Source organism: Chelonoidis abingdonii, chromosome 26, assembly GCF_003597395.2.
Source record: "Chelonoidis abingdonii isolate Lonesome George chromosome 26, CheloAbing_2.0, whole genome shotgun sequence".
Lineage (NCBI taxonomy): Eukaryota > Metazoa > Chordata > Testudines > Testudinidae > Chelonoidis > Chelonoidis abingdonii.
Genome location: NC_133794.1, coordinates 13,739,260 through 13,753,883, shown reverse-complemented (window position 1 = coordinate 13,753,883; position 14,624 = coordinate 13,739,260). Strand labels below are relative to the sequence as shown.

The window sequence follows — 14,624 nt, the reverse complement described above, 5'->3', positions numbered from 1 at the left end:
ATCAATACAACCCCTACTGTCTGCAAGCAAAGCCACTATTTGCACCAAGGCAGCTGACCACTGTTTGAAAGTAGGGGAAGTGCCACTAGTGCAACCGGTGGTTTTGCCTGTTGGCACTAAGCGCTTGCACTCATGGCTGTAATCAGAGTGAACCCCCCAGATGAGGCCTTAGGCTGTGAGAACCAGTATATGGCCAGGAGCAGCAGTCAAAACAAATGGGAGGGAGTGGGAGGAAGAATCAGACTCTCTTGCCTGATTACCTTACAGGGAAAAAAAGAGTTAATGGACACTTTTCTTTGGATGTGGGAGCTCAGTGTGCACCCCAAAAATGAGAACTTAAAATAAAAAGGGCAGCAGCTCAGCATGTCTGTCTGGAGTAAAATACAGAGGGGCGTATGAGGAAGGAGGCAGAAAGTGAATGCATGATGGGGCTGCCACTTTTAGGGGCCCGGGGAAAACTATGGAGCCACCACAACCCCTCAGAAGGTTGGTCATCATCAGTGAATACTCTGAGAATATAGGTTAGAGGAGAGATTACAAATTGCCCAGTCCCTGCCTGCTGGAATCAGCCCTTATGTCAGGGAATAAGTGAAAGCACAGAATAACAACCTAGAAAGAACAGTGAAAGTCAAATCAACACTTCAGCCCAAATATGGACATAAGGTACAACTCCATGCAGCTGTGTAAAGGTAATCGTACTTTTACAAGTTGGGAAAGCAAATTATCTTTCTGATGTCCCACTGCCACAAGAGGAAATCCAGATGGTCCACAAGTCATGAATCCATGCAAGACCCTCTGCCTTCTTCTGCAAGTTGCTCCTACTGCTTTTGTTAACAGTTACACACGTTAGCAGCAACTAACCCAACACAATCTCAGTCCTGGAACAAGAATCCCTCATGGGAGCTCTCAAAAGCAACCATGCATTGCGCAACACTTCCCTCTGGTATTTTGATATTCATTATCTGATCTGGTCACTTGGTATCTGAACATACACAATCGACTCCAAGTTCTTCAATGCTGCATACTTCCTTCTATGAACATACGTAAACAAACATGAGACAAACGCCATCAAGAAGGATGAAGGGAAAGGAAACGACAAATACTGCTCAGGCTGACTGACAAGATTAGAAGGAATTGAAAAAAACGGCAAATAAAATCTGTGTGACTAGCCCATTCACACAATTAAATTCAAGTTCTTAGGACAGTGCGGTCATCCTTTTCAGGCCATACTGGCTTTGGCTTCTGTGGTTAAACACAATGTAACAATTTTTAGACACAAATGCAGTCTCTTGCCCCAGAAAACACTTGCTAGATTATTTAAAACAGCTACCGCTATGAACTGAGGTATGATTTTCTTAAGTGGCTAGTGATTCAGGACAGGTTTACACTAGAAATTTTTTGCTGGTACAGTAATGTCACTTAGAGAGTGTCATTTTTAATAGTATTTCTATACTGGCAAAAGCTCTGTACCGTTATACCACTGTAAAAATGCTTTTGCTGCTACAGCTTGTTTCGTTTGGGAACCAGGTATAAGACACATCAGCAAAAGCACATACACTAGTTTGCCACTATAGGAAGCATAGCACTTTCTGTAACCCTTTAAAAAGCACTGATGTCTCAAGATAAGCTCCACTCCCCCAAAAAAGAGCCCCAAAGAAACAAAAAACCCCACACAAGCTTTTCAGTCACTTTTGAAAGTCTTGGCTTGGAGCTCCTGCACCTAGTCAGCAGCAGCATTCCAGGCTCCCAACAAAGTTTAGCAATTTCAGGACAGAACATTTTCATTACTCAAGTTCTTGCAACATGTTTACACTCTGACAACAGAGCAGAGGGAAACGAGGATTTTTTTTTTTTTAACTTCATAAATTAACAACAGGCTCCACAGCACTGTGTATGCACTCTAGCGTTTACGTGCTGTCTTTGAGGAACTGCTGTTACATGAGTCAAAATGTGCACAAAAGATATGTACAAACACAACAAGGGGCCTGAAAAAAACCCAACTTCCCGTCATTACTGGACTCCTAGCCTCATTCCAAATCTTCAAACATGCAAAAAACTACATTCTACTCCATCTTCTGTTGGCACTTCATAAATGGCATGTGTGTGTGTGTGTTTCATTCTGGCAAGCAATTATATGATTCTAACCAAGGTATAAACAAATTCTTGCAGGAGGGGAAAAAAAGACCACTCAAAAAAAAAAGGAAGACACGCATTCTTCATTCTTCACGTATCAGAATGTTCTGAAGTCACCAGAATACAGCAGTATTGTATGGAGAAGGAATAAAGCCAACAATTTCCTTTTATTATCTTCATTAATACAGATCGCTTGTCAAATCATTCTGCTCAAAGCTGTCATGGTTACTCTCCAGATCACAGACCATTCCCAGGTTACAGAAGCACTCAATGTATATCAGTGGTTCTCAACCCACAATGGGATCAGCATATAGCTGCGGCCCATGTGACATCCTCAGGGTCATACAAGTAGTATATAGATTGTGGGAATGCCGCCTACATAACACAGAGAGCTGCATATGTGGCCTACAACGATAAATATGTTGAGAACTACTGATGTATATTAATAACTATGCAAGTATATGTTTCAATGCTCTGGGTTCCAAACAATAAGGAATATTTTTTCAGATAAGACTGATGAGAGAGTTTCCATGGATGTACAGCTCCAGCATCTTCAGAATGAAGCTGACCCAATTCTAATACAGTCCCTTTAATTTTACCATATGTATCTGTTGCTCCTTCACCTGACATGGCAAAAGCCGGGATGAAACAGAACTGCCAATCATGGACATAATCCTGCTGTGTGGACACAGTCTGAACATGCTGAACAGTCTTCCTCCCTTCTGCACAGACATACCTGCAGACAAAGTCCACCCATAGTACACCCACCCCTTTCTGGTGCTGAAATACCAAGCAGGTGTCAGTATACCAACAGACCTGGTCAAGCAGCAAAGAATCCTGTGGCACCTTATAGATTAACAGACGTTTTGGAGCACGAGCTTTTGTGGGTGAATACCCACTTCGTCGGATGCATGTAGTGGAAATTTCCAGGGGCAAGGACTACCCCTCTGATACTTGAGGCCTGGTCAAGAGGCACTGGAGCATCTTAACTCAGGCATTGTAAATGTAAAACAGGAACCCCAGTGCTTAAAAATAAATGGTGAAGCGGTAGCAAAGCAGGCATTGAAGTGTAACCAAACATGCCACAGCATTGAGGTAAAGGTCTCACAATGTAGGTGGCCATTACTAATCCAACTGCATGAAGTACAAATGAAAGATACAAGCAAGGAAGGAGAGCGAGGATGACACAAAATGATCACAATCAGGAAGAAACAGACTGAAACTACATCCTGTAGGTAACGGTGCGTGAAGATGGACATGGGGCCTACCACCGCCTTTGGAGTGGAGTTCAAAATGCTGAAAGCATGACGCTAATTCTGCATCAGTCTCATGTTAAAGACGGAAGACCCAAAAAAGAGAGCGTCTTGGCAGACAGTTTTATAGACAAAGTGGTTTCTTGTTTTTCAAGCCACTGGTCTGAGCAAAATGATAGGTTGGGATTTTTTTTTTTTTTAGATATTCTAAAACTGGGTGAGGAATGCCCTCTGGATTCTAGACAGAATATTTTTAGATCCACCACTGCTGACCTTGAAAAAAATGCCCACAACATTCACCTTTATGTAGGATCCGAACACAACTGTGTCTTATGCAAACTCTGCAAAGTTTGTGACAACAGTAAAACTCATCCTGGATAAAGGGGAAAGCAAAATAAATAAATAAATAATCACTAAATAAGAAAAATTTTAACTCTGAAATTTAAGAGATATTACGAAGAGGCCAAAAAAGCCACAAGATTTTTTTTTTTTAATTAAAGGGACACTGCCAAGTACAAAGAAAGCAAAGAGGGACTAACGTGACCCATCCAAACGCACCCAAAATATTTCTTATACATGCAATAGTTCTGTGTATGAAAGTTTATTTTTGGTTTGTGGTAGTCGGTAGCTTCAGAAAAACACATTAAAAGAAGCTTTCTAGCTCACAAACCCAATCATTCTCCCAAGACCCCATTCCTTCTCATTTCTCTGCAAATTTTATAGCCCAGAACGACAGCAAGCTCCTACACTATCCAGTATTTGTAATTTCTCTAAAATATATTGCACTACAGATACCACAGAGGATCAAATAAAATTAACTACACTAGCCACATAAAGAAGTACACTTTGCAATGCAGTACCCTTTATTTTTATCTTGTTTGCTTAACTTGCTAATTTGAAAATTCATTAATCTGCAATCATAGTCATTTGTGTAAAGTGGCGAGGCTCTATGTTAATTCTTTTGAATTATGGACAGCTGAGTGGAGAACACATGGTACTCCTTGGAAAAGAGCATGCTGCTTCAAAGCTATACTAAAGCATATTGAGTAATTGTATTTTAGTTTGGTGTTTAATGACTTGAAGCTACTCAGCAAGTTCTATGATATCCTTTAATTGTTAAGAGGTTATTATGCTGCAAGTTAAATTAAATTGAATTCCTTCTGGGGGAAAAAAATGAAGTTATTTGGTCTAACACAAAACTTTAACCACATTTTCCTGCTGTAAGAGAACAAGTTTGGTTGCACAGTGGCAACTGAGTAATACATAAGAACGGCCATACTGGGTCAGAACAAAGGTCCATCTAGCCCAGCATCCTGTCTTCTGACAGTGGCCAATACCAGGTGCCCCAGAGGGAATGAACAGAACAGGTAATCATCAAGTGATCTATCTCCTGTCCCCCATTCTAACCCCTTGTTAATAGATGTTTCTTACAGTCAGAACTGACGTAAACAATGCAGGATACTGACATAGAATACCAAACCTGTCAAACCAGTATAACTGCCAATACTTTCCTGAATCATAAGCTGTACAAGTCAAAGTTCTAAAGCAAGGTGCAAGTTAAGGAACAGGTCTCCGACCAGACTAGTTTGCAGCAGCCCTGTGGTATCTGTCTGCTATATCAATTCAGTTACAGTTCTCAGAAACTTCCCCCTGGCTCCAGAAGGGAGAGTGACTTTAAAATTGGCAAAACCTGAACAATGCAATGGATGGAGTTAAACGGAACAAACATTTCCAGAACACTGTTATATGAAAGAAATGAGCATTTTCACTAATTAATAGCTTCACTTTATACTTGCTTCTGACTTAAAGACGGTATAAAAGCCAGCACAAATACCATGTTGTAAAATGAGGCAAGATGTTCTGAGTATTTCCAGTATACACTTCCTATTATCAAGGGTCTGAAGCTGAACAGAGTTCAAACTTGGCTGAAGCCAGCAGCCCAGTACCAAGTTTTTGTTTCGACAGAGTTTCAGGGGAAAAAAACTCCCATACAAACCAGTTTCCTCTTACTGAATCATACAAGGCGGTGACTTGACTTCTCAGACCACCAGTATTATGGATATTTCTTCAATTAAAATGAAACTATCTTTTGTGGGGAGAGAAAAAGAACCATCTACAAGAAGCTGAGATACTGAATGTTAAGTCCTGCCCCGGCTGAGGTATGTGGAATAAAATTACACAACTGAATTATTTTCAAGTTGTGTAATTAGATGTGATCAATTAAACAATTACAGTAAGTTAAAAAGGGATCATATCAAGGCTTCTTGCCCTAAAGTGGAACCTAATTTACCCCTCTTCCTACCCCCAGAAGTATGTACCATGTGGAGGTCTCATCTTCCCCAGATACAAGATCTCTCTTAAAAAAAAAATTGTTTTTAAAAAAATCATGTATTTGTGCCAGCAGCCCACCAGCTATGGGAAACCCCACAAGAATAGAGTTATGACACAAAGTTGGGATGCATTTGGTAACCACAAGGAAACAGGTTTCAAAGGGTTTTTTCTTTGACACGGGGCTTTAAAAAAATAACGTTTTTGCTGTGTTCCTCTCTCACATTCAATAGCTTAACATGCAGCTATTCAAATACTTTACTGAACCCTGAAGCCAAGTTCCTTCTGCCAGCCTGCTTTCGCAGGTAGTGGGAGAAGGAAAGACGAGAAGAAACTGGTTCAAATTCTCAAACATGGCTGAAACAAGAATGATACACCATATTTTGATAAAGGCTACAGAGATAGTGTGACAGCACTATAGCTGCTAACTGCTTCACAGGAAGCCAAAACACTCACTATTTGAAGCCAGAGGAAACAAACTGCTGCAGAACTAATCACGAGGGATTGAGGTACAAATAGTTAGAGAATGGCAGAGAAAAATAAAAGTGGTGAAAATTTTACACCATCCTTAGCAGAAACTCACACTATAACTGATCTCATAGGCTCAATGCTAGTATCTACAAAATGCCTCAAGACTGCGATTGAGGGGAACATGAAAAGGAGAATATCCAGCGCAATTCATAATGCAGTGGGACAGTGTGAGAGCATAAGAGTCTGCCTGCACAGATCCCTCTACAGGATTGGGGCCCCAAGTTGCCTCTGTGGTCGAATGACAGCCAAAGTCAGTGTAGGAGGAGAAATTGATGACACAGAGTCAGAGTATCTCCCTGGTGCAGATTTTGTAAACAAACACATTACAATAATTCTGTTTTCCTGCTCCCTTTTGAAGGACTCCCTGATTAGGAAACAAGTGCCCTGACCCAAGAAATAGCCATTCTGAGCTTGTGCTCTCCAGGTGTTCCCGCAGAAATCTTCCTTCCAGATCACAGAGGAAAACAATGCTTTGCAAATTTAAAAATGCAGCCTTGTTCCAGCCACTAGCCCGCTGTGTTTGGAAGGTGGAAAACCCTGTAAGCGCCACTCTCCACCCCCTGCCTGCATGGGCATGGCAGGTGGCATCCTCCTCTTTTGTACTCAGAGGTTTTGCACTACAAAAAGAGCCTCAGCTGAGTACTTTAATCGGTTAAGGTCCTGAATGCCTTGCATCAGTGACACCTAATGGGAACACATTACAGTGGTCTGTTTACCTAGCACATACTTTAACCAGGCAGTCGATGATCCCTATCTGGAAGGCAACCTGCACTTACAATACTATATAAAAGTACTTTACTATTAACTGAGGTGTCCAACATGCAAACCTGGTCCATTTCACCACGTGCCATAGATTTTGCAGTTAATAGCCTAAAGCTAAAAGGTTGGTTTCTTAAAGTGAAGCAGAAAGGTGAAAAGAAACAACAGTGGAACAGGTTTCAGAGCTGGAGCCGTGTTAGTCTGTAAGTTGTCACATGCCCCAGAATTTCCACAAAGTCTTTGCTACATCACAAAAAAGGTATCAACATGCAAGCTGGCTTTCTTGCGGTATGCAGGCTTACACTTTTTGACACAGATGATATTTTAATGACATCTTTAGAAGATGCATAGCAGGAGTGACGGCTCTTTCACTGATCCTTAGATGAATGGTACCTGAAGGTTGCAATCCCACCCCACAAACATGGAAAATTAAAACCAAATTCTGGAGTTATCATGGAGCTAGATGCAGGACAAAGTTTGAACACAATCCCCACTTCATCAAGACAATCCTCATTCCTATTAAGAAATGGAAGCTACCAGAGTTTGAGGGTGACTACTGAGATAATAATACCATCGAGCTCTCATATAGCCCTTCAGACCAATAGATCTCAAAGCACTTTACAAAGGAGATCATTATTATCCCCATTTTTCAGATGTGGAAACTGAGGAACAGAGAGGTTAAGTGGCTTGTTCAAAGTCACCAGCAGCCCAGCGGTCAAGCCAGAAACAGACCCCAGGTCTCCTGAATACCAGTCCAGTGTTCTATCCACCAAGCAACAGTGCCTGGCACTATTACATCCTCAATACAATACTTGAGCCTAATTTCATGTATATATTTATCGCATGCAAAAAGCTATATTAAAAACACCATTAAGGCTGAAAATCATTAAGGGTACTTTATGAATGTGACAGCCTCTAAGAATTATTGGGGGAGATTTCCAAGGCTTCTTAGAGGATTAAGCCATACAAGAGTTAGGGAATTCTAGAATTAAGGTAGTCTGTGAAAATTTAAATTCTGCCCACTCTGGCATACACAAAAGTCTTACCCAAGATCACACAGGGAGTGTCTATAACAGAGCCAATCAAGAACCCAGCTCTCCTGTGTCCCAATCCAACGCTTTTGCCACAAGAGAACATCCTTTCTCTTCTTACAACCCTCTGCCCTATTTACTATTCATTCACAACAATGAAAGAAGCAGAAGCCCTATAGAACAAGTACAACGTGAAATTGCATAACACACAGAAGCAGAATTAATATTACACAGGCACCCTTATTTCTGGTACCTGCCAACTCTTTAGCAGGTGACTTTGAATCTTAGTTCTTTTAATTTTTTTAATTCCCTTGGATTTTAAGAGAAAACTGAAAGACAGAAATTGTAGCACGTGGAGCCACACTGATTCCCCTGCATGGATGATCAGCAGGGTTGCAATCCAGAACCATTAGATCCACAGTACAAACCATTATCACTTGAGCTAAAAGAGTATAACCAATAGCAGTAGTAGAGTTCTCTCTTCTGCATAGACTAGCCATTAAAGGTACATACAACACATACCTCACCAATGGCTTACACAACTATTTGCACAGAGCAGTGAAACACCGCAAGTTGAGATTCCACAGTTTTATTTCCTGGCTCTGGAGGGAATGAGATCTGGTGGTTAGAGATGCACCAACACACACACACAGAATGGCTGCGGAGAAGATCTGAATCTCTAATATTGAAGACCAGGGTTCTATCCCTCAGCTCTCTATAAGAGAGCCTGTGCAACCACTCAGTTACTTCTGTTAAAGGAGGAAAACAATATTCTTACTCAATAATACAGCCAAAAGCCAGGAAGTACACAGAGTTAGTGGAAGAACCAAGCTGACAGCTCTGCTCTCCTAGCTCCCACTGCTTCCCTGAGGACAGGGGGGCAGCTTCTGCTCCTCCCCATCTGATCTCCTTGGGGTCCAGGAGCAGGCACAGCGCACAGGATGGGTCAGTGAGGATTCTTAGTGCAGGTGAAACGTTCAGCGATTTTAGCAGCAAACCTTGAGCAATCTCTGCTGAGCATGTACAAATGATGATGTTCAGAGTCACAGTTCAGCAAGATCCAGTTAGGTTTTGATGAGGACAATAAGGGCTGGCACACTACTGATTATATATGACTATCCCCTAACAAAATTTCAATTTCATTTTTCCCTTCACCTCACTCTCTGAAGCGCATTAACAGTTTGTGCCAAAATGTTAAAAAAAATCAGCCCTTACACAGAGTGCAAACATGGAAAGTCCCAGCACAAACTGTTAAAGTTTGGCAGAGTGATAAGCAACAGGGGCTCAGAATAGAAAACGTCAGGCAACTTTAACAATAGGCATCACTTCCAGCTCTGCCCATAATTTATTTATATCTCACCACATGAGAGCTTGGACAAAGTCGGTTCCCAAATATCCCTTGAAGCCTGCACCACAATATCTATCAAACACACCTAACTAAACTATATCAAAGTGTCACCTAAACATCATACCCTCCAAGCTGAAGACAAAAGCCTCTGGCCATCTTTGCTGCAGAATTCATTATGTCAGACAATTAAAATGTAAGGCAGCAAACGTGTCATCACAAATGAGGGTTTTTCCACTAAAAGCAGCCCTCTTTCTACTCACATGGCTGTTAACAGTTTAAAAAACAAAAAAACAAAAAAAAACACAGCTGCTCAAAAATAAGCCATCTAATGCAGGGGTGGGCAAACTACAGCCCGCCAGCCGTTTTAACTCAGCCCTCGAGCTCCTGCTGGGGAGTGGGGGCTGGGGCTCCAGCCAGGGAGCAGGCTAGGGGGTCACTCCACACGGCTCCTGGAACCAGCTGGGGAGCAGGACCTGGGACTGCTCTACAAGGCTCCCAGAAGCAGCAGCATGGCTCCCCTCCGGCTCCAACGCGATCCAATGATCCCCTCCAGCATTCCAATGGGAGTTGCACGGGCTGTGCCTGTGGATGGGGCAGCGCGCAGAACTGCCTGGCCAAGCTTCTGCATAGGAGCCAGAGGAGGGACATGCCGCTGCTTTGAGAGTCGCTTGAAGTAAGCGCTGCCCAGAGCCTGCGCCTCTGAGCCTCTCCCCATGCCCCAGCCCTGATCCCTTCCCACCCTCCAAACCCCTTGGTCCCAGCCCAGAGCCCCCTCCCACACCTCAAACTCCTCATTTCTAGCCCCATCCCAGACCCCGCCTCTCATCCCCTCCTGCCCCCCCAACCCCAATTTTGTGAGCATTCATGGCCCTCCATACAATTTCCATTCCCTTGGGCCATAAAGTTTTCCCACCTAAATCTGATGGCTAGTCTCCAAGATCCTTCCTCCCTGATCCACCCATCAATGGCAAAGCTATCTCACAAATACAGGAACTAGGAGTTGCCTATATGCTTCAAGGCATGTTTTGTACCATAGCGAGTTTAAAACAGAGCAAGCTGAAGAGGCTCAGAGCAGGCAGCACAGGATGTACCTGGGAGGATCACAATGTTAGAGTACTAGACAATACTAGTGAATCCACTGAACACAAACCACACAAATGAAATGACAAAAACAGGCCCTATACCATGCACACAAACTATTTATGAGAAGGATACACGTTCATGTTATTTTGTTGACTTTATACAGTGGAAACCCAATGATTACAGTTAATCAGATATGAAAACAGCTCATAGACATACAAAACCCAATCAATTTAACAGCAGTTCAACAGGTCACAAAACACTGCAAAACAATTCCAAGGAAGTGGCTTTATTCTCTTTTGTGTAGGAAACAGAAGTTGAATTGCGCAACATTTAAATTGCTTCTAAATTACGTGACTCACTTGAGCGGCTGCATTTTTAAGTAAGATACAAAATGATGCGACATGCAGCATCCTAAGAAGCTATTACCAAGCAAAGACGAGAGTTTAAAAATATTACTTTTCAGCATTAATTTCTTTCACTGAGTGAACTTAAGAAATATTCTGTCTCAAAAGTAGGAACAAAATTTCTGAGTGTCAAGACTTGCAAGACCATAAATGTACATTGCACTATGAAACCATAAGGCTATACCAACTATCGACTGTTTAGAGGGACCATTTGTGAGAAGACAGTAGTGATTCAATGGAAACAATCAGGGTTCTTTGTGCCAGTCTCAGCATTTGAACATCTCCAAGTAATGAGATCACAGCGTCTTATTATGCCCCTCTTACCCCCACACACACACTTCCTTCTGACCACACACTTCAAGTCACTGTATGAAAATTCCTAATTTAAAATGAGGAAGAAATATTATAATGTTCCCCCAATTTGACTCTTTTGCCTTGTAGAGTTTGCAACCCCGTCTGGTTTATCCCCTGGGTCAGGGGCATCAATCTCACACTGAATTCCACTTTTAATTATGATCCGTATTCGCTTAGGCCTCCATAATGACCATATACTGCCTCCAACACACACTGGATCTCTTACTCATGTCAATAAGGGGTTTGGACAAAGATCAGGAATAGAATATAGGCTTTATTTAGCAACTGAATTTTACTTGTCCCTAATTTGTTCAGCACTACATTGTTGCACTCAGAATTGCCGCATAGTCAGAGAACATCTTCCCTTTTAGAATCATGGCTATTTCTGCCTTTTGGTTCTCTTCTTTCCTCATCCTCCTCTCTGTCTATCTTCCTCTTCCCTATCTGGCTGAGATCTCTCCCAATTCCCTCCTTTCCTGGGCTTCACTCCCACACTTCACAGGGTCAGAGTTTAAGGCCAGAAGGGATCACACATCATCTAGCCTGACCTCCTGAATATCACAGGCCACCAACACCACCCGCACACTAAACTCAACAACAGAAGTGAGACCAAAATATATGAGACCAATGGATTAAACAACCATGTGTTACAGGCAGAGGGACTGAGATGCATCAGTGCTTGCAGCTCCTGTTGGGTCAGGGAAAGGATTAAATGAGGTATACCCAGATAATCCCAGCAAGTGACTTTCAGGCTGCAGAGGAAGGTGAAAAACCTCCAAGGTCGCTGTTATTTTGACCTGGGGAAAACTCCTTCCTGACCCCACGTGTAGTAATCAGGTAGACACTGAGCATGTGAGCAAGAACTAGCCAGGGAACACCTGAGAGAGACAGGAGGCTTGGTGCCACCCAGCCCTGACCCACCCTGCCGTGGCCATACCTGAAGCTTCAGAAGGGGGAGAGTAAAATAACACCTCCCAGAAATGCATTTGGGGAGAGGGGCAGGGGAAATCACTCTCTATCCTAACCCCTGGCTGAACACAATACATGCCTGCCACAATCACTTCCCTCCATTTGATTTGTTAAAATGATCAGCAATGAAGGAGTTAACCTTCATAATTGGATTTTGGTGTGAACTCCAGGATTAAGGGAGGGTGGGCAGTTAGTTCACACCTCTTCAGAGTTCATTTCAGGTTGTCTGAAGATTTAGGGAGCCAACATTGCCTCTCTAATACTTTGTTCCTATTGTGGGACTTCATCTTCACAACGATGAAGGGTAGAAACTTTTTAAAATGGAAGCTTAGATTCTGCTGAATCTGAACTAGTCACATGGCCCACAAACAAAAAGGGTCAGATCTGGCTTGCAGATTGGGTATTTGACACCTCTCCCCCAGCTGGCTGTGTTGTCTGGACATTTCAGGTCTTTGGGTTCCTCCCCTGATAGCAGTGTTTCTCAACCTGGGGAGTGGTCATGACCCCCAGGGGGTCACAGGACAGGTTTGAGGGGGGTCACAGGCAGGGCCAGCATTCCCTAAAGGGGCCGTGCAAAGCCAATTCACATGGTTCAGCCCATGCCCCGAGCTTAAGATGAGGGGTTTGGAATTTTTTCTAGCCGTGGCCGGGGGAGGGGAGGCAATTTTTTTTAAGTCCAAAGAGGGTCACCAGCACAGAACGGTTGAGACACACTACCTTATAGGAAGCGAGATTAGAAACAAAAAGAAAAATTCAGAAGCTATTTCAACAAACCATCCAACTTACCAGTGGCATTTGCTATAGCCAACGGCAGCCCTTGTAGCTGATGTACCTGGATTCCAGACGCTCCCAAGGCACTGAGGTTAATGGTCTGAAGGCCTGGCATAGAAGACAGCTGAGCGGCATTGACAGTGACAGTGCCACTGGGGAGCGAGGCAGAGGCTATTGGCGTGAGCGTGTTGGTGTGCCCTGTCTGCCCCAGAGATACTCCCTGCATTGGGGCCAAGGTGATTGTCTGAGCTTGGGGGTTCTGCACCTGAAGATTCTGCAGCTGAATAGTCTGCCAGCTGACCTGCCCGTTTGGCCCCACAGTAGGTGTTCGAATAATGATTGGCCCAGAGTTGGGGAGTGCTTGAAGCTGAAGGTTCTGCAAAGCATCTTGGGAGATGGCTTGGGTGGTAAAGGTCTGGCCAGAGAGTGGAGCAGCTTGCAGGGCCTGAATGGTTTGCCCTCCCTGGACAAGCTGAGGCTGTACTAGGATCTGCTGCTGGGACTGTTGATTTTGATCGGCATCCTTCTGCTGACCTTGCTGAAGCGCCACGCCAGAAACCTGACTCTGTAGAGAGTCCGAATTCTGAATGCCGCTAACCCTCTGGGGTGTCTGGACCTGAACGTTTGTTCCCATGGTCCCACTGCTGGAAAAATTCATGACGCCCATGTTACTGCTTGTGGTCGTGGTAGAGTAGCTGTTGGCATTGGTGAAAAAAGCACCAGAGCTGGCCAGGGACGTCACTATGTTGGAAGAGCTGATTGCAGCACCAGAAGTCACTATTTGAGAGCTACTGTCTTGAGAGCCAGAGCTGCTTAAAGTGACGGTCTGAGAAGTGGGTGCCAAGCTGGCAGCAACGCTGCTGACAGGCAGCAAGGTGATATTACCATTTAAAGCCACTGGGACATTTGCCACATACTGAGTTTGTCCTGAGAGGGAGTTATTGGCCAAGCCAACCCCCTGGATTGGGACAGCCTGCTGCAGCAGATTTGGCATGGTGGCTATGATATTGCCTGTCCCGCCTCGGTTTGTAATGATCTGTTGATTTGTCCCAGGGATGATCTGAAGTTGGCCAGAGGCATCCTGCTGGACACTGACTTGGGCTGGGGAGGTGGCAAACTGCAGCTGCTGCCCATCGACAGTCTGAAACTGTGGGATCACCTGGTACTGAATATTAGGTATAACACCAGGCAAACCGGTCAGCACCTGCTGATTCTGCAAATTGGGGGCAGCAGCAACCACATACTGCCCAGCTGTCACAGGTCGGTTTTTTGGTGACGACTCACCACCACTGCTCCCTTGCTCCTTGGAGGAGGTGGATGTCCCAGGGACAGTGGAAATGATTTGCCAACCATTCGTAGTCTGGGCAAGCTGAGCGGCAGCAGCTGAGAGGTCCAGCTCACCTGAGCCCCCCTGCTGGCTCTGGGAGCTGTTGGAGTTCTCATTGGGAGACTCGATCCTGCTGCATGTGGCTGCCAGCAGAGCCAGGGGTGAAGGCTGGGATTCCTAAAAGCACACAAGGAGGAGGAGTTAAGTATCCGTTAGCCAGCCCAGTTGGCAGTGCAAAATAAGCAAAAACAAGGAGGAGCGTTCTGCTAAAAACCAGGGAAACACTCCGTAGTGACACACGCACACAGCTGGAAAATACAACTAGCAAACACA

General features: G+C 44.0%; 2 protein-coding genes across 6 annotated transcripts in view; both read right to left on the bottom strand.

Moving 5' to 3' along the window:
* PRR13 (proline rich 13) overlaps positions 1 to 14,624 on the bottom strand; it is a 328,718-nt gene that overhangs the window by 52,226 nt on the left and 261,868 nt on the right. The gene's annotated exons all lie outside the window — the stretch shown is intronic.
* SP1 (Sp1 transcription factor) overlaps positions 1 to 14,624 on the bottom strand; it is a 37,099-nt gene that overhangs the window by 18,327 nt on the left and 4,148 nt on the right. For all 5 annotated transcript variants that reach the window (XR_012654889.1, XR_004374538.2, XM_032786755.2 and 2 more), the window contains one exon: positions 12,980 to 14,468. Coding sequence is in view for 3 of the 5 variants with exons in the window: in XM_032786755.2 (XP_032642646.1) it covers positions 12,980 to 14,468 (1,489 nt within the window). In the remaining 2 variants the exon portion in view is untranslated. The remainder of the gene's footprint in view (positions 1 to 12,979; positions 14,469 to 14,624) is intronic.